The 20,519-nt window shown below is 37.0% G+C and overlaps 1 protein-coding gene across 1 annotated transcript in view; it reads right to left on the bottom strand.

Moving 5' to 3' along the window:
* Positions 1 to 20,519, bottom strand: part of DNAH6 (dynein axonemal heavy chain 6) — a 216,325-nt gene that overhangs the window by 169,861 nt on the left and 25,945 nt on the right. Inside the window, exons 4-8 of the mRNA XM_054727991.1 lie at positions 11,800 to 12,070; positions 6,257 to 6,391; positions 6,069 to 6,168; positions 4,780 to 4,894; positions 2,693 to 2,861 (exon numbers count right to left, since the gene is read on the bottom strand). Of these exons, the coding sequence (XP_054583966.1) occupies positions 2,693 to 2,861; positions 4,780 to 4,894; positions 6,069 to 6,168; positions 6,257 to 6,391; positions 11,800 to 12,070 (790 nt within the window). The remainder of the gene's footprint in view (positions 1 to 2,692; positions 2,862 to 4,779; positions 4,895 to 6,068; positions 6,169 to 6,256; positions 6,392 to 11,799; positions 12,071 to 20,519) is intronic.

Here is a 20,519-nt window from a genome sequence, read left to right as displayed (position 1 = left end):
GAACACCCGCATGTGGCCCTCGGGTCGTAGTTTGAGGACGCCTGTAACTAATCCTATATAATAAGGAGCTAATATGCTAATTAGACCGAACAACAGAACGACAGTCCGGACAACCTTCTGAGGCGGCGAGGGCCAAGTCCCTTGCACAAATTTCATGCATCGGGCCTCTAGTATGATATAATTAATACATAAATAGTAATGTACTAGTACAAATGATCAATCAACGTCCTCCTTCTCTTCCTGAAGATAATTTATTCAGTAATAACATTTATTGAGCATTTACTGTGTGTCAGGAAATGCTAAGTATTCATGTAAATCCCATACCAATCACATGTAGCAGGTATCATTGTACTCCCCTGAGAAAACAGAATCTGGAGAAGGACACATTGCTTAGTAAGTGGCAGACCCAGGTCTTTCTGATCACCACGCCTATGCTCTTATCCCTGCACTGGGGCAGCAATTAAAGGAATATAACATTTAAAAGCAGTGATATACTACTTTACATCCATCAGATAAACAAAGATGAAAATGAATGATACTATCTAGTGTGCACATGGGTAATGCTCATTCTCAAATATTGCTAGGAAGTTTTTGTAAACTGACACAAAATTTTCTGGAGAGCGTGAGGCGCGGCTACAGTGTTTGGACAGGTTCAAGCCTCAGACTAATGAGAGGGCACAGTCCTCTCGTGACCACGTGCAAGTCCCGGCCTGGAGGGCAGAGCCTTCCCAGCACAATTATAGCCAACAGCTATAGTTGTAAGCTTGAACCTATGGTCCGAACACGTGGCCCCACGTGCCTAAGTGATATAGGCTGCAAGTAAACTAAGTTTGATCAGGTGCATGTAATTGAGTAGGATTGAAACCCACGAGAATGCTGTAAACATTCTTGACCACGCCCTTACTTTGCCTCGTGGCATCTGGCTATAAAATAAAGACACGGCTTGTAGTCTGTGGTGCTGTCTCTCTCCATGAGGGAGCAGCGTCCCACCAAATCCCAGCTTTCCTTCTCTTGTCTGTCTTTTCTAAGCCTTTCTGCCGCCCCCACTCAGGGTCACTGAACCTGGCTGAGCTGGCGCGGCACATAAGGTGCTCTGGGGCTGAGTATGCCATGGCCCTGCCAGCCCACCACAGGAGAGTTATGAATTAGTATCAAAGCCTTAACAAGTGAGCATATTTCTGACCCAACAATTCCACAGCTAGGACTTTCTTCTAAGGGGGAAAAATCAGAGGTGTCTGAAACAAGTATAGACAAGGATGTTCTTTGCAACATTATTTGTAGTGAGAAAGTGATCAATAGTAGAAAATTATTTACTAATATTTACAAGATACTAGTATATAGTATACTTCTACATGAGAATATTATATGAAAAATACATATTAACTTGGGAGATTTTTCACAAAACATTGCTGAGTGGAAAAAAAACAGGTGATTAAGCAGTAAGTAAAGTATGATACCTTATTTCCCCCTTGGAAATAGTTATCTTTGGATAGCAAAGGATGCTCTTCTTTGTACATTTCTGTGTTTTTCAAATTTTCTGCATGGCATATGTTACTTTTACAATTACAAAAAAATTAATATTACTTTTAAGATGTAACAGTATTTAGAAAAAAAAGAGGAATTGAGAATAGGAAGTAATGAAACGGAGTATGCAATTAACATACAACTTTTGGAGAAAAAGGGAAACTATTGCCAAGAATATCAGTCCTTGAAACGGCACAGTTGATTTTCCTGGAGAGGAAGTTGAGATTTGGAGGTAGGAAGCCTGATGAAACGAATAAGCATGTTTTGCAATTATTATTAGGTAGCTGCCATGAAGTTGTTATGCAGGATGGAGCTGGAAAATGTGGTATGAGATAATATGATTTCTCTCTTAGCTATGCTAGAATACACCGAAAGAACTTGTACTATTTCATCTCAAACATCTCGATTACTCTGTAGCTCTAAGAACAACTTCCTCCCAAGAAGGTATCCACTCAAAGCGCAAAGGTTTGCTTCATGATGTGCTTCTTCTCATTTCTTCCATTATACCACCTCAGCTGCTTCTCACTGCCAGTTCATGCCCAAGATGGCCCCCAAACTGTAAGTTTCTTGGGAGCAAGAATCCTGTCTATGCCAAAACCGGTTTGGCTCAGTGAATAGAGTGTCGGCCTGTGGACTGAAAGGTCCCAGGTTCGATTCCGGTCCAGGGCATGTATCTTGGTTGTGGGCACATCCCCAGTGGGGGGTGTGCAGGAGGCAGCTGATCAATGTTTCCCTCTCATTGATGTTTCTAACTCTCTATCCTTCTCCCTTCCTCTCTATAAAAAATCAATAAAATATATTAAAAAAAAAAAGAATCCTGTCTATGCTTTTCATCGCTATATACACAACACCTAGTGCAGGGATTGGTACACAGTAGGTACTTAAGGAATCTCTGTTGAATGAACACATAAAATAACATTTAGCAAATTCCTGTGAGAGAAAGAGCAACACTCAGCACAGTGAGTGCTTTCTCTGTTAAAGTGTTTGTTGCTATGCTCATGTTTATTCTGCCATTTCATATGTGTATAGTAGGCTCTGGTTATACTATGAAACCCGCTAAGCATTTCTACCATTTCTTCAAGACACAGAAACTAGCATAATCCATAATATAGTAGTAAGTACTCAATAAATGCTGACCGATGAATTTTCTTAATTTGTCTGGATATACCTTCTTATCCGTGACTTCAACTTTCTCCTCAGTAATCCATTTCTGAATGATGTCTGCTGAGGGTGTTCGTTTTAGTTTGTCAGTGAGATAATTCAAAAGAGCGTTAACAGAATTTACTGTTAAGACGTGCATTGTGTTCTCAATTAGGTAATCATTTAGACGAATAAAGCTTAAAAAGAAAAAAATACAGCTTCAGTTTTCTATATTCACTACATATCTTTGAAAGTGACTCTAAAGTATTTAAATTTTAAAATATATTTTCTCTGTGCCCACTTTTTATTACAATATCAGAGATTTGCTGTTCAGAAGAGTTTTTCTTGGACGGTCTTCATTTTAAAACACAATCATATTCAAAAGTATTGCATCAATTTAGCTAGGTGTTCTAACTATTCAATAGAATATTAATGAGCAATACAGTTATTACTGGAAAAGCACCTAGCTCACCTAGCCAAAAGAACCATAGATTTTTTTTAATGCCTTAGAGAAGAAATCAGTAAATATACAACATCTGTAACTTACATTCTAAAGGTAAAGTGTGAAATCTTCACTATTGGATAAATGTTGCTTAATGGCAATTGCTAACCCAAAGATGCAAATTTTGTTTCCTTACTTGAGTACTTAGAATGTAGGCTGAGTCAGCAAGGCATTTAGAGTAACTTTTTATTCTGTTTAATTGGAGCCAAAGGGGCCTCTAGTTCCTGGAGGCCTGTGATGATGGCCTAAGGGACTGCTCCACTGACTTCAGTGACACGGACAACATTATCATATTATCTCACATATAACTGATGCACCATTAATATTTATTAAATAGACTAGAGGCCCGGTGCACAACATTCATGCATTGGGGTGGAGGGGTCCCTCAGCCCAGCCTCTGCCCTCTCTCAGTTCAGAAGCCCTCGGGGGATGTCTGACTGACGGCTTAGGCCTGCTCCAGTCTGACATCCTTAGCACTGCAGGCTTCTGGCTAAGCAGCACTTCCCCTCTGGGAGCGTATTGACCACCAGTGGGCAACTCCTACATTGAGTGTCTGCCCGCTGGTGGTCAGTGAGCATCATAGTGACTGGTCATTCCATTGTCAGGCTGAAACTGGCTCTCTGACATCCCCCAAGGGGTCCTGAATTGTGAAAGGGCATAGGCTAGGCCGAGGGACCCCACCAGAGCACGATCAGGGCTCGGGAAGGATCATAGGAGGGCTCCAGGGTGTGTCCGGCCTGTCTCGCTCAGTCCCGATGGGCTGGACCCCAGCAGCAAGCTAACCTACTGGTCGGAGCATCTGACCCATAGTGGTCAGTGCACGTCATAGTGACTTGGTTGACCAGTCAACTGCCTGCCCCCTGGTGGTCAGTGCACATCATAGCGAGCAGTTGAGTGGCCTTAGCATATCATTAGCATATTACACTTTGATTGGTTGAACAGCCGACCAGACGTCTGGACACTTAGCATATTAGGCTTTTATTATATAGGATGGTTGTAAAAGTTGGACTAAATTGGTGAGCAATGAGTAACAATAATCAGTATATAGTACCACACACATTTCAGATAATGCTTGGTGACTATGTTTGCAAGAGTTATCTGTAGTAATGACATTTTAGAAAGGCGTGAAATCCAAACTCTGGAACAATGTTAAGATCCAGTTGGGTAAGCAATGGCAGAGCTAAAACCTAATGAGGTCGAGTGCCCTGGTGAGACCCTGTGGCTGGCTTGTCTCCCAGTTGCAAAACCTTCCTTAGGGAAAGTGTGGAACTTTATGTGGCAATATAGCTATGTACAAATCTCTGTGTGCCTGTCTTCTTACCATAGCCAGCGCCATGCTCCAGGCTGGGTTAGGGGAAAACAAAGCCTTAGAGATCAAAGAGGAGCCCTTGGCCTTGAACATGCCCCCCCACTCTCTACCAGCTTGCCCCTCCCAGTGGCTGCTTTGCTAGGGGGCAGGTGGAGGGGCAGCCTTCTGGGACTGCCTTCAGGTTACCATATCCTCTAAATCTCTCATCACTATTAGTGAATCCTAGGATAGAGGCTTTAACTTTCAATGAAATTGAGAATGACAAATGCCCTAATTTTTCTCAAAAGAAAGAATAATCACTTACCAAGTCAGCCTCCTGCAATAACGCCTTTTCCTGGCCTGCTGTGTGTATTTCATGTTCTCAGAGTTTACATAAGCAGGCAACTCAATGAGACCGCCAGCCACTGACGATTTTTTATCTTCTAAGAACAGCAGAAGACACAACAACAAGAATTCTTATGTAAAAATTCAATGTTTTTCTCCTCAATACGGATTAACAGACGAGCAACATTGAAAAACACACAAACAAAACAAAAACAAAATGCTTTGGTTTGTGAGATCATTCAAACTCCAGAAAACAGTCCAGTTATCCAAAAGAATTTCACATCAAAGGATTTCAACTCAAGAAAAGACTGTAGACAGTTTATTAACATTCTCTTTAACATTGACCTGTGTACTCTGTTATCTCTTTTCCAGTGACACTTTACCCTTTTTCCCCAACTGCATTTTAGTTATCCTCTAGAGTACATGCCAACTGGGGCCAATCTGGAGATCCAGCCAATCCCTTAATTTTAACAAACCTATTGTCTGTACTAATATGCTAAGTGTCCAGTCATCTAATATGCTAAGTGTCCACCATAAAATGCTTGTGAAATAAAGGTTCTGTAACCAGTTTAGAAATACAAACAGGGTTAATGCAAGGAAAATGCGTTATTTACTATTACCCCCCCCCCCCCCGCTTCAATATATATTGAATTCATAATCTATCTTGCAAATTTGGAAGAAATGAAAATAAATCATTAAACTTAAGAAGAGTAGTCAAAAAGAGTTACTGTTTTATTATTTATTTTTAAATCCTCACTTGAGGATATTTTTCCGTTAATTTTTAGAGAGAGTGGAAAAGAGAGAGAAAGACAGAGAGTAATATCGATATGAGAGAAACACATCAATTGGTTGCCTCCTGCACGCGCCCCGATCAGGGCCCAGGCCTGGGAGGAGCCTGCAACTGAGGTATCCTTAACCGGATCAAACCCGGGACCCTTCGGTCCATAGGCCGATATTCTATCCACTGAACCAAACTGGCTAGGGCAAAAGTTACTATTTTAAAAATGTTTTTATTGATTTTAGAGAGAGGGAGAGAGAAACATCAATGATGATAGAGAATCGTTGATTGGCTGCCTCCTGCACACCCTCTACTGGGGATGGAGCCTGCAACCTGGGCATGTGCCCTGACCGGGAATCAAACTGTGACTTCCTGGTTCATGGGTTGATGCTCAAACACTGAGCAACACTGGATGGGCAAGAGTTACTATTTTAGAAAGCCACCACTTCTGATCTGTTAAAGCTCTCTCCCCTCCCTACCTTCCTCATCACAGTCATCAGGAGTGAATCCTATAGCGCGCAGAGCAGTACGGCAAGCCTTCCTGACCACATCTTTGGCCTCATTTCGAAAATATTCCAGGTGATCTGTCATCTAGACATTAAGGGTATGTATAATTAGTGGTACCAAAGTAGCAATAATAGAAAAAAAGATCTTGAAACTTATAGACAAAACTCTTTACCTCTTTCAGGTGTACGACTTGTGTAAACTGAAATTCTTGCAGGGTGTAGGTGTGACCTTTTTCAATATAACAAAGCCCCATAAAATTCAACTGATAGCACAGTTCATTTATTTTAAGAAGAGCTGGTCGCAAATACTGAATGAAAATAGAAATATATCATTATTTCATCTTAAAAAGCATTTTTAAAGTATAAAGATATCTAGAAAGCAAGAATGGCTGTTAAGGAAAAGAACGCTATATGTTAATTTTAGCTATTCTTGCATATGTTAAAGGGAACACTTAGAAAGCCACCACTTCTGATCTGTTAAATACTTTTAAATATTGTTCTAAAAGTATTCTTTGAATTACCAGATTTAATTGGTCTGCATTCTCTTCCTCTAATTTGGAATACATGCCTTTTTAGCTATGAAAGTGAGGGCAAGTTATAGAGGACTCCATAAATCTCATTTTTTTCTTTCTTTTATTTATTTATTTTTTTTTTTAGTTTATTGATTTTTAGAGTGAGAGGAAGGGAGAAGGAGAGAAAAACATCCATGGGAAAGCAAAACCCTCATTGGCTGCCTCCCACATGTCCCCCACCAGGGATGGAGACTGCAACCAGGGTATGTGCCTTAACCCGGGAATCAAACCGGCAACCTTCGGTGCACAGGACGACACCCAACCAAGCCACAACGGCCAGGGAAGGACTCTGTAAATCTTACATTTCACCTGTTTGGCCAATGGCTACTAAAAGATTCTTTGTGTTACCTTGAAGACTTTACAATGTCTAGTCACCATGATAACGGAGGGGCCTGTCTATTGATCTAAGAGGTTGTGACAGAGAACAAAGACAAATTTAACTTTAAATTTTCAGTGGATAAAAAGTTGCTACAAAGAAAGTTCAGTCACTATTAAAAACCTATCTTGCAATGTGAGCTGGGAGAATGAAAGTATTTGTGAAATTCAGCCACATGATCTTAACTTATTCTTTCCCCTTGCCAACATCATAAATCAGAGTTCTAGGCTGTTGGCTTCAAAGGCACACATTCTAAGAATGTCCCAAGGACATTCTCTCTGACTTCCCCTAATCTAATCAAAGGAGGAGCAATTACATTATATAAATAAAGTTAACATTAATTTATTTGTATGTGACACGGGTTTATGTGTTATATACTTTTTAGGAGCTTTCAAAACAGGACAAATAACAGTTATGCAGACCAACATTTAGTGCTTTATTTCTTCTAAGTGCAATAAAGGGAAGTTGTAATTAGTAAAGTCTTAAATGAAGAGGAGTTTTGTGAGAAACCATTTGGAAGTCATATAGCCCTTAGAGTTCACCTGATGGGGGAATTTGCATAATAAAAAAGAAGCAAAAGTTTAGAGCCTAAGTCTATGAATTGAAATAAGATACTAAATAAATGAAATAGGTATAGGAGAAGGGATGACCATGTAATCAAAACGAGGCTGTGAAAGCAAGGAAGTCCGGAGCACTCCAGAGGAAATTCTTAAAGCAAAATTATAAGAGAGAAAAAGTAAGGATCCAGGTGGAGAGCAGAACTGACATTGATGGTCTGCCAAAAAGTGAGTTTTGACAATGGGGAATTTTTTGGAAGAAAAAAAATATACAAGAAACTACGTTAGCTTAACCTAAATAGCTGGCTGTCAGCATGAAGAACAATTGTGAAAGCTGTCTTGAATATTAAGAGAGATTGGAAGTGTCCCCCACCCTCCTCTCACCCCTTTGTTATTTCTGTTGGTAATAAATTCCAGATGAATCTGGATTATGTGGTTCATTCTTGAGCTGTTATATCAATAGTGCCCAATGAAGGTGATAAGGAGTAAGCATTATTTTAAATTTTTAGCAGAACTATAGAGGAGGAAGAATTTGTCATCTTGATGATGGGTTTCAATATGTAAAGGACTGAGGTAACTATCATTTTTGCTGCCCAGGACACTTCCCCTGACCTACCTACAATTATTCTGGTGATAGAATCCCTCTTTCGTTTGGGAAACTCACTACCATGTGGTTTTGATAAGGCGGGCTCTCACTTCCTTCATCACGGGAATGAGGAATTGGCACACATCCAAGCCTGGCTTTATCAGACTACTACTAGCTGTGCAGTGATTGGTTCAGGATTGGGCATGTGGCCAAGCTGAGCCAATCAGTGTTCTCTACAGCATCCCATCAAGAGATATTGTCTTTTCATTAAAAGAGCCAACTACACCTACAGCTGGAGGTGGTGCTCATTCTAGGAACCCAACTAAGAATGAAAAAGACACAGACAAATACAGAAATGAAAGATGGAAAGAGAAAAAACATAAAGATGACAAGATATCATTTGAATTTCTGAATTCAGCCATGCATAAAGGTATTCACCCCCTTGAGCTTCCTTATTATATGAGCTTTTGTTTGCTATTGTTGTCGTCAAAGTTCATTTAAATAGAGTTTTTGCCAGTTGCACTGAAATGAATGTCACTATTTCAGAGATGGGAAATCAGTATTATTCATCTGGAGGCTGGTGACTGGGTCAGAAAGCCTATGGGGAAACTAGACTTATACATTGTATATATACACTACATATATATGAAAAATCTAAAATGAAAATTAAGAAAATAATTCTACTTATAATAGTATCAAAAAGAATAAAATATTTAGGAATAAGTTAACAAAGAAATGAAAAACATATATTTAGAAAACTGCAAAACATTGTTGAAAGTAATTCAAGAAGATCTAAATAAATGGGAAGGTATTATAGTATGTTCATGGACCAAAAAAGATAATATTGTTAAAATGACAATACTTACAAAATTCATCTACAGCTTTAAAGCAATCCCTATCAAAAAATCACAACTGGCTTCTTTGGAGAAACTGACAAGCTGATGTTAAAATTCATGTGGAAATTCAAGGGGCCTAGGAGACTCACACTTTCTAATTTCAAAATTTACTACAAAGCTGCAGTATTCAATACAGTGTGTTACTGGCATAAGAATAAATAAAGAGAATAGAAAGTTCAAAACCCCTCACATTTATTGTTAGTAGATTTTTGGCAAGGGTGCCAAGACAATTCAATGGGGGAGAGAATAGTTTTTTGTAACAAATAGTGCTGGGACAACTGGATAGACACATGCAAAGGAATAAAGTTGGACCCCTACCTTACACCATGAGCAAAAATTAACACAAGATGAATTAAAGACTTAAGTGTAAGAGCTAAACTTATACAAAATTAGAAGAAGAAACTTAGGGGTAAATCTAGACCATGGACTAGGCAAGTTTTTTAGATATCACACCAAAAGCACAAGCAGCAAAATAAAAAATGGATAAAATGGATATCATCAAAATTCAAATTCAGTTTGTGTTTTAAATGATACTATCAGGAATGGCAACCCACAAAATTGGAGGAAAAATTTTCAAATCATACATCTGATTAGGAATTTGTATTCAGAATATATAAAGAACTCTGATAACTCAATAGTAACATACAAGTAACCCAATTTAAAAATGGACAAACTATCTGAATAAGTCTCCAAATAATATAAACAAATGGCCAACAGGCACATGAAAAGATGTTCACTATCAATACCTGTCAGGAAAATGTAAATCAAAATCATAATGAGATACCACTTTTCAACCAGTAGGAATAGCTATAATGAAAAAGACAAATATAATGATAATATGAAAAAACCGAAGCTCTCATATGCTGTTGGTAAGAATTTAAAATTGTGCAGTGGGCTTGTAAAACTGTTTTGTGGTTCCTCAAAAGGTTAAACATCCCACTCCTAGGAATATGTCCAGACAAAAACTTGTATACAAATGTTCATAGCAGCATTATTCATAATAGCCAGAAAGTGTAAGCAACCCAAATATCCATTAATGGATGGATGGATAAATAAAACATGTGCTTCCTTACAATGGAATATTATTGGCCAATAGAAATAAATGCTATGCCACAACATACATGAATCTTGAAAACATTATCCTAACTGGAAAAAAGCCAGTCACAAAGAACCACACAGTCTATGGTTCCATTTTTAAGAAATGTACAGAGTAGGCAAAGCAATAGAGACAAAAGTAGTTTAGTGGCTGCCTAGAGCTGGGGTGTGCGTAGTAAGGGAGTTAGGGAGAAATGTAGAGTGATCAATAATGTGTACTGGGGTTTCTTTTTGTAGTGATAGAAATGTTATAAAATTTATTGTGGTCATAGTTGATCAATTTTGTGAAAATACTAAAATCATTAAATTGTATATCTAAAGCAGATGAACTGTATGGTACACAAATTGTATTTCAATAAAGTCATTATAAAAAATGTAGGCACAAGTGACAATAACATTGGTTGCCGAAAGAATTATAAAAAGAAAAATCTGAAGGACCACATTTCCCTTCAACCTAGTTTGAGGGAATCAGCCCCATCCCCTCCAATGAACTAATTGCAAATATAAGACTAGTGTTAACTGTCAAGTAATTATAACATCTAACATATACTTAAGCCAACACTATGGGTCTGTATTTAGGTCAATCTAAGATGAAAAGGATAAGACCTTTCTAGTCTGTCAGGGCTACATTTAAGAGAAGCTATTATCAAGGCCAAAACATTATTGGTATGAATGGTGGACAGAGAGAATGACATAAAATAAGAGAACAGGAAGAAATACTTTACATTATTTACCTAGTAACAAATATATGAATAGTGTCCAAGACTTGGTAAAAAATGAAATGTGGTAAAAAGGTACTAAAACAGGTTCCAGTGGCTGATGGACACTTCCTAAAATTAGAGATCTAGGGGTTTTAATTTGCTATCAAGAAGGGTAAGAATATTTTCCACAATTCAGAACACTTGATGGAATGGATGACCTGAGATGGTACATCATGTGCACTTATTTTGCACTAATATCTGTGTTATCCATATTACTTCTATGTTTCTTTACTGTATCACTGACATCTTTTTTTAAATACTTTTTTGATGTTAAAAGTATTACATATATCTTCTTTTTTCCCCCCATGAACCCCCTCCAGCCGCCCATGCCCCTATCACTGACATCTTGGTAACAATCTTTCAGACTAACTTTTTTCATTATTACCTACCCTATCCTCCAAAGTAAACATTAACATTTTACCTACTGTCTGAATCCATGGTAGAAGAAAACATATGATACATTGGGAGGTACTGGCCCATGAAAACAAGCCTCCAAATCATTTTGGACCATAAAGTCAAGAGTATCTCAAAGATGAGAGAAGGTAAAAGGGGTTCCCAGCCTACTCTGTTCAAAAGGATACACAAATTTCCTGATCAACAATAAAGGGGGTCCTAAATCCAAACCTTAGGTTGCTTCTTATCAAAGGGGACCTGTGCAACCCTCATACTTTTGCATTTTACAACTCTAGTCAAATATAGAAACACCACTAGACTGTCAGACTCTTAAATGTGACAAGGTGAAAATTGTCATCATTTAACATTAAATAGAATATTAGGTGAAATAGTCTAGTTCAGGGACAGTCTATATCAACACCTGTATAGATACACTGATTTTTCTGTAATTCTTTTAAAATATGATTAACAAATACATACATGATTAACAATGAACAAATTATCTAGTAGAGATTCTCGACATCCTGTGATCTTCTTGGAGCGCACATTCTTCTTCCATACATTAAAAGCCTTCCATTTTCGGAAAAGTGAAAATATGGGAATCTTAGTGAGTTCTCTGTGATACAGGTATTCCTGTTCCCATCGATTAATTTCAATATATTCAATGTCCTCATCATCATGAATGCGTGTCACTGCTCTGTCACTAATAGTATAGTAGTCCTTTTTATTGATGTTATCATAATTTACAACTCTGTGAACAAATAAAAATTGGGGCAAGAGAATAAAGTACTCAATGGAAAATTAAGCAATTACATTATTTTTGTTTAAAAGAGATAAAACATTTCTGGAAAACAAATATAATTAAAATTTTTTAAAAATTCTGACAAACTACTTTTAGATTGAACGAATTACTCAAGAAAAGGACAGGGGTTGCTTTTTAACAACAACTGGTTTCACAACTTTGGTAATATAGTTCATAATTTCAGTTACATGGTTTAAAAAAAATCAAATACAGACTTTTACATAATAGCTCTAAGTGAAAGCTATCTGGAAATAAGTTTTTATTTATAATTAATTCTTTATAAACTATTTAATAATAGTAGTGAAAAAGAGATTTTACATTATCCAGTACTGAGAGAATTATGAGAAAGATCAAAGAAAGAAAATATGAATTAGATAAGATTAGAATCAAGACCAGATTAAGTTAAAAAATATGTAAATTTATCACATAACAAAATAATTATTGAGAAATTTCTTTTCTAAGATATCTCTCTTTCAATTGTCATCAAGAACATCCTTTAACATTATATATTACAAGAGATAGATTAAGTAAAGAAAAGCAAGAATGGCATAAAAAAGAAGTAGAGATATAGGTGAAGGAAACAAAGTAATGAGATTAGAAAGGGCCAATTCTCTAACACTTCTTAAAATAGAACTTGCCTACAGGCACATATATATTTTCTGTAATTTTAGCTCTAACATTGAAATGCTGAATGAAATGTAAATATTTAATAGTAGAACAAGTATGAAATATATTATGACATAGCAAGTTATTAAAATACTAGAGGCCTGGTGCACAAATTTGTGCACAGGTGGGGTCCCTTGGCCTGGCGCGTGATTGGGACCAATTCGGGGGGCCAGCTAGCTGGGGGGGGGTGGACCGTTGGAGGTTGGCTGGCTGCAGGAGATTGGTTGTGGGAGCACACTGACAACCAGGGGGCAGCTCCTGTGTTGGGCATCTGCTCCCTGGTGGTAAGTGTGCGTCATAGCAACTGGTTAACCAGTCTACTGGCTGGTATGTCACTTAGGCTTTTATATATAAATAGATATTTAGGAATTTAGTAAAATAAAATTTATGAAGATTTTGTGGTAGTTTCAAACAATAAGATAAAGGTGAAGTACAAAACAAAATCCTATTTGTTTCTAAGTTAAAACTATTCAAAAATTATGTATACTAACAAAGATTAGATAGGAATACTCTAGTGAAAATCAACTGTTTCACATGTCTATGTTCTTGTCTAGTTCTTAGCTCTGAACTTAAAATTCAAGGTCCTTTAGTATAGACTTCAGTCATCTGTGAAATCACTGAAATTATGATAAGTAAACAAATTGTGCATATACATAGTAATGTTTTAAGGAATTAGAACAAAATTCTCATGTGCCTTGGCTTTGTTAATCAAAAAACTAAGAACCACCCTGGAGGGTATGGCTCAGCACTTCATGTTGGCCCCCAAATGAAAGGGTTGTATGTTTAGGTTTAATTCCCAGTCAAGGGCACATACCTTGGTTGCAGGTTTGATCCTCAGCCCTGATTGGGGTACATGCCCGAGGCAATAAATCTGTCTCTCTCACATAAATGTGTTTCTCTCACATCTATGTTTCTCTTTCCCCCCTCCTTTCCACTCTCTAAAAATCAATGGATAAAATATCCTTGAGTGAGGATTAACATAAACAAACAAACAAACAAAAACTAAGAACAATTGGCATAAATCACTTTTAATTTTCAAATTTTAATTCAATAAAATTAAGTAAAAAAATCTTTCTTAAAAAAATTAGGACATAACAAACCAGGATGAAAGCAAACTCAAGCCACACACACGAGGGAAGCTGATGGTGCTGTGGAGAGGGAAGAGAGCCTTGACAGTTGCTCTCTTACTTTAGTGCTGTAATGGAACAACTTCAACCTGTGCAGCTTTAATCTGATTCCACTATTGACACTTTGTGCTCTAATGAACTCACACCAGAAATGTCTGGAATATAGCAGGTATTATATGTTGCTGGTGAGGTGTATGGGAAACATAGAATGTTATTCCTTTTTTAATTTGTCAACAGCTGAAGATACAATTGGGACATTCTTGAGAAGTGATTCTCTCCAAAATGTGAAATTTCTACTTATCTCTTAAACTGTAATCAACTTCTGATGTTTCATTAACATTAGTCATCAAACCAACCTGAAAATAAGAACAAATGATTCACCACAGCCCCCATCATGTCTGGAAAACTCGCTCTGTATGGGTCGATCTGTTACTAAAGACCCTTGTAGAGGTGGCAGGTGTGGTCTATGATGGTGAATTTACCCTCAGAGGTCCAGGGTTGCCATTATGGTGAGGGCAAAACAAACCCCACCCCCAAGCAGTGCAGCTGTACTGTTTTATGGAAGCCTTGGTGGTCAAGTCTGGGAGATCACAGAGGTAAATATCTTGTGATTCAGCACCTTATACTGGAAAATAGTAGAAAAACATTTCAGAGAAAGCTGTGAGAGAAGGGCCAATAATATATACACACATATATACATACATGCCTAGATAAAGGAGACCAGCTAATACAATGAATAACCACAGTAATGAGGAAGCTCAGAAAGAAAATGAAAAATACCTAGAAAGCAAGCTGGAACATTTGGAAATATGTGCTATAAATGACAAAGATCTCAAGATTGCAGTTCTGAAAATACTCAATGAGATGTGAGAAAATACTTGCAGGCAATTCAGTATACTCAGAAGAAAAAATTAATGAACAAAACAAGTTCTTTACCAAAGATATTGAAACTTTATAAAAGAACCAATCAGAAATTCTGGAAATGTAGCATGCAATTAAGGGAATTAAGAGTGAACCACTGGCCTAGCTCAGTGGATAGAGCATCAGCCTGTGGACTGAAAGGTCCCAGGTTTGATTCCGGTCAAGGGCATATACCTTGGTTGTGTGCACATTCCCAGTAGGAGGTGTGCAGGAGACAGCTGATCAATGTTTCTCTCTCATCGATGTTTCTAACTCTCTATCCCTCTCCTTTCCTCTCTGTAAAAAATCAATAAAATATATATTTTTAAAAAGAGTGAACTACTGAGCATAGAAAACAGATGGAAGGGAGAATTAGTGAGACTGAAGATAGGAATAAAGAAATGATGCAAAGGGAAGAAGAGAGAGACCTGAACATAAATAAAAATGAAAGAGCTCTATGACACCTAGCTGACTCCATCAGAAAACGCAATATTAGATTTATAGGCATTGCAGAGGAAAAAGAGAGGGAGCATGGAACGGATAGTCTATTAACCCTTTGCACTCCCTTGCTTTTTTCTTGATTCCTTTATTCTAATGCTAACTGTGTCGAGTCACACTCGACATTCGAGTGCAAAAGGTTAAAACAAACAGTGGATGAGAAATTCCCAAATCTATAGAAAGAAGCAAACAGAAACCTAGTTACCTCAATCCAAAGAGGCCCTGTCCAAGGTAGATTGTATTAAAACTGTCAAAAATTAATGACAAAGAAAAAATTCTCAGAGCAACCAGGGTAAAGAAGAAAGTGACATACAAAAAAAAAACCAAAAAACTTATCAGAATATCATCTGACATCTCAGTAGAAACTCTATAAGCAGAAGAGAGTGGAACCAAATATTCAAATGCCTGAAAGAGAGAAATTACCAGCCACAAATCATATATCCAGCAAAATTATACTTTAAATATGAAGAAGAAATCAAGAAGTTCCCAGACATACAGAATCTGAAGAATTTTATCACCAGAAAACCTCCACTGCAGTAAGTACTCAAGGGTGTTATTCTACCTGAACAAAGAACATAAGGTCAGAACACTATGAGTAAGATTACCAAAAAACTTACAGCATACACAGGGACAATTTGTGACAATAAAACATAAAAGGAGAGAGGTTAAATGTCTGAACTGGCAAAAGAGGATGAAGATGCACTCAAAAGAAAAAAACCTACTGTATGTATGTAAATTTATATTTTATATATATTTTAAATGTATTTTATTGATTTTTTTACAGAGATGAAGGGAGAGGGATAGAGAGTTAGAAACATCTATGAGAGAGAAACATCAATCAGCTGCCTCCTGCACACCCCCTACTGGGGATGTGCCCACAACCAAGGTACATGCCCTTGATCGGACTCGAACCTGGGACCCTTTAGTCTGCAGGCTGATGCTCTATCCATGGAGCCAAACTGGTTAGGGCTATACTTTATATTTTATAAACCTAATGGTAATCACACACAAAAATCCCCAAACTAAGACACATAACTTAAAAAAAGAGGAGACAGAGGAAAGGCGTATGGAATACCACCAAACAAAAACAACAGGCAGAAACACAAAGAAAAGGAACCACTGGAGGCACAGAGCTACCAAAAAAAAAAAAAAAAACACAAAAGATAAAATTGCTATCAGAAATCCTCCGACATCAATAATTACCCTAAATGAAAATGGACTGAATTTACCAATAAAGAGGCACAGAATAGCAGAGTAGGTAAAAAATAAAACCCAACCATATTCTGCTTACAAGAGACACATCTAAGTTACAAAGACAAAGGTAGATTCAAAGTAAAAGGGTGAAAAATGATTCTCCAAGCAAATAACATCCACAGAAAAGCAGGTGTAACCATACTTATATCTGACAGAACAGATTTCAAGACGACAAAGATAACAAGAGACAAAGATGGACATTTTATAATAATAAAGGGGACACTACATGAAGAAAACATAATACTTGCCCTGCCTGGTGTTTCTCGGTGGTTAGAGCGTCAACCTGTGCATCAAAGTGTCACAGGTTCGATTCCTGGTTAAGGGCACGTACCTGAGTTGTGAGTTTTGCTCCCTTCCCCAATCAGGGCATGTGCAGGAGGCAACCAATCAATATGTCTCTGTCACATTGATGTTTCTTTTTCTCTTTCTCTCTCTATCTCAGACTCTCTCTCTCCATCTCTCTCTTTCCCTTCCATTCTCTTTGAAAAAAGCAATGGAAAAATATCCTCAGGTGAGGATTAACAAAAAAAAAGAAAACGTAACACTTGTTAATATAAATGCACCAAACCAGGGAGTACTGAAATATATAAAGCAACTACTCACAGAACTAAAGGGATAAACAGATCAAAACACAATCATAGTTGGGGATTTTAATACTCCATTGACAGCTCTAGATAGATCATCCAAACAGAAAATCAATTTAAAAATATCGACCTTAAATAACCAAATGGACATAATGACATTTATAGAGCCTTTCATCCCAGAATATCAGATTATACATTCTTCTCCAGTGTACATGGAACATTCTCAAGGACAGACCATACATTGGGCCACAAAACTAGCATCAACAAATTCAAGACTGAAATTATACCAAGCATATTCTCTGACCACAATGCCTTGAAATTAGCATTACCAGTAACTGCAAAAAGGAGGTAAGGAAACCCAAAATTACATGGAGATGAAACAACATACTACTAAAAAATGACTGGGTCAAATAAGAAATAAAAGAAGTTATATAAACACAAATGGGAATGACAATATGACATATCAAAACTTCTGGGATGCAATGAAAGCAGTAATGAGAGGGAAGTTTATATCATTGTAGGCCTATCTCAAGAAACAAGAGAAATGCCAAGAAAGCAATCTAATATTACATCTTAAAGTACTGGGGAAAAAAGAACAAAAGCAAACCTAAGTCAGAGAAGAAAGGAAATAACAGAAATTAGAGCAGAATTGAATGAAATAGAGAACAAAAAGAATATACAAAAATTTAATAAAACCAAGAGCTGGTTCTTTGAAAAGATTAATAAAATTGACAAACCCCTGACTAGACTCACTAAGGAAAAAATGAGACAAGACCCATATAAACTAAATCAGAAATGAAAGAGGAGAAATCACCACAGACATCACAGCTATACAAAGGATCATATTAGAATACTATGAAGGACAACATACCTCCAAATTCAATAACCTAGAAGAAATACATATATTCCTAAAAATATATAACATTCCTAGACTAAATTATGAAGAACTGGAAAATCTAAATAGACCAATCAGCAGTGACGAAATTGAAACAGACATCAAAAAACTCCCAAAAAATAAAAGTCCAGGACCTGATGACTTCACCAGTAAATTCTAACAATTGTTTAAAGAAGATTTAAAAACTATCCTCCTCAAACTCTTAGAAAAAATTGAAGAAGAGGCTATACTTTCTAACACATTTTATGAAGCCAATATTAAAACCTGGCAAGGATAACACACAAAAAAAGAAAAATACAGACCAATTTATCTGATGAATATAGATGCAAAAATCCTAAACAAAATACTAGCAAATTAAATACAACACTACACCAAAAAAACAATACATCATGATCAAGTGGGGTTCATTGCAGGGGCACTAGGATGGTTCAACATATGCAAATCAATCAATATAATACACCACATTAACAAAAGAAAGAATAAAAACTTATGATCTTATCAATAGATGCAGAAAAAGCATTTGATAAGATACAACATTCATTTATGATTAAAAAACTCAATATGATAGGAATAGAAGTAAAGTACCTCAACATAATATAGGCCATATGATGAACCCTCAGCTAATATCAGACTCAATGGTGAAAAACTGAAATATTTCCCTCTAAAATCAAGAACAAGACAAGGATGTCCACTCTTACCACTCTTATTCAACATAGTTCCAGAAGTCCTAGACAGAGCAATAAGGCAAGAGAAATAAATAAAAGGCATCCAAATAGGAAAGGAAGAAGTAATACTGTCACTTTTGAGGACAACATAATTCTATATATAGAAAACCTTAAACTCCACAAAAAAATATTAGAAACAATAAACAAGTACAGTAAAGTTGCAGGATAAAATCAATGTCAAAAATCAACTGCCTTCCAATATACTTCCTGTATATTAACAATGAAGATTCAGAAAAAGAAATAAAAAATTCCTTTTGCAATTGCAACCAAAAGAGTAAAATACCTATAAATAAACTTAACAAAGAACATGAAAGTCCTATATACTGAAAACCAGAAAGCATTATTAAAAGAGATTAAAAGACACAGCAAAATGGAAAAATATCCTGTGTTCATGGATTGGAAGAATCAATGTAGTTAAAATGGCCATATTACTCAAAGAAATATACAGATTTAATGCAATCCCAATCAAAATTCCAATGTCATTTTTTAATTAAATAGAACAAAAAAATCATCAGATTTGTATGTAACCACAAAATACCCCAAATAGTCAAAGCAGTCCTGAGAAAAAAGAACAAAGCTGGAGATATCATGCTACCTCACTTCAAATTATTTTAGAGAACTATGATAATCTAAACAGCATTGTATTGGCAGAGACAGACACACACAATGGAGTAAAGATAGCCTCTTCAATAAATGGTGCTGGGAAAACTGGAAAACCATATACAAAAGAATAAAACTGGTTTACAGTTTGTCCCATGTTTAAAGTTTAATTTAAAATGTATCAGAGGCCATTTACATAGAAGAAAACATAGGTACCAAACTTAGGGACCTTGGTCATAGAAAACATTTTATGGACTTGACCCCAAAGGCAAGGGAATTAAAGGCAAAAATAAATGAATGGTACTATATCAAGCTAAAAAGCTTCTGGACAGTGAAAGAAACCAACAACAAAACAAAGAGGCAGCCGAACAAATAAGAGATATTTGCAACAATAATTCTGACAAAGATTTAATACCTAAAATATATAAAGAACTGATAAAACAAACAACCCAATTAAAAACCAGGCAGAGGACTTGAACAGACACCTCTCCTAATAAGACATACAAACAGCCAATATATATATATATATATATGGACTAGGGGCCCGGTGCATGAAATTCGTGCATGGGGGGTGGGTCCCTCAGCCCGACCTGCATCCTCTCCAATCTGGGAGCCCACAGGGAGCCCTCTCCAATCCAGGAGTTTGTGTCTGTCTTTGCAATCATATAAGCGAATTGTCTGAGACCCCAACCCAGTTTGGTTTGGTGCTCACAGAATAATAGAGGTCTTTTTTTTTCTTTGCTCCATTGGTGGAGATTTCCTAGAAGTTGCAGGATATCTTCCTTTTAATTTTTCCTCGACACTCTGACTTTACTTATGTCTCTCACCTTTGCTTTCCCGCCATCCCCCACCCGCAACAGTAACTTGCTCCAGGCTCATTTTGCTCTAGTGTCTAGGACAGTGATGGGCAACCTTTTGAGCTTGGTGTGTCAAACTTCACCAAAAAACTGAGCATAACTCAGGTAGTGTGTCACTTTGAGGAAAAAACATTATTTCACAAATGTTTCATCCTCGGCATGCGGCCGCCTTAGCGGCTGCATGTCATCAAAAATTGCTACGCGTGTCAGTGCTGACACGCGTGTCATAGGTTTGCCATCACTGGTCTAGGAGATCCCGTAATGCGTCTGCCACCAGAACTACAATTCCCAG

This window comes from Eptesicus fuscus, chromosome 16 (assembly GCF_027574615.1).
Source record: "Eptesicus fuscus isolate TK198812 chromosome 16, DD_ASM_mEF_20220401, whole genome shotgun sequence".
Taxonomy (NCBI): Eukaryota; Metazoa; Chordata; class Mammalia; order Chiroptera; family Vespertilionidae; genus Eptesicus; species Eptesicus fuscus.
The sequence above is the reverse complement of the archived record's forward strand: the minus strand, read 5'-3'. Positions and strand labels throughout refer to the sequence as shown.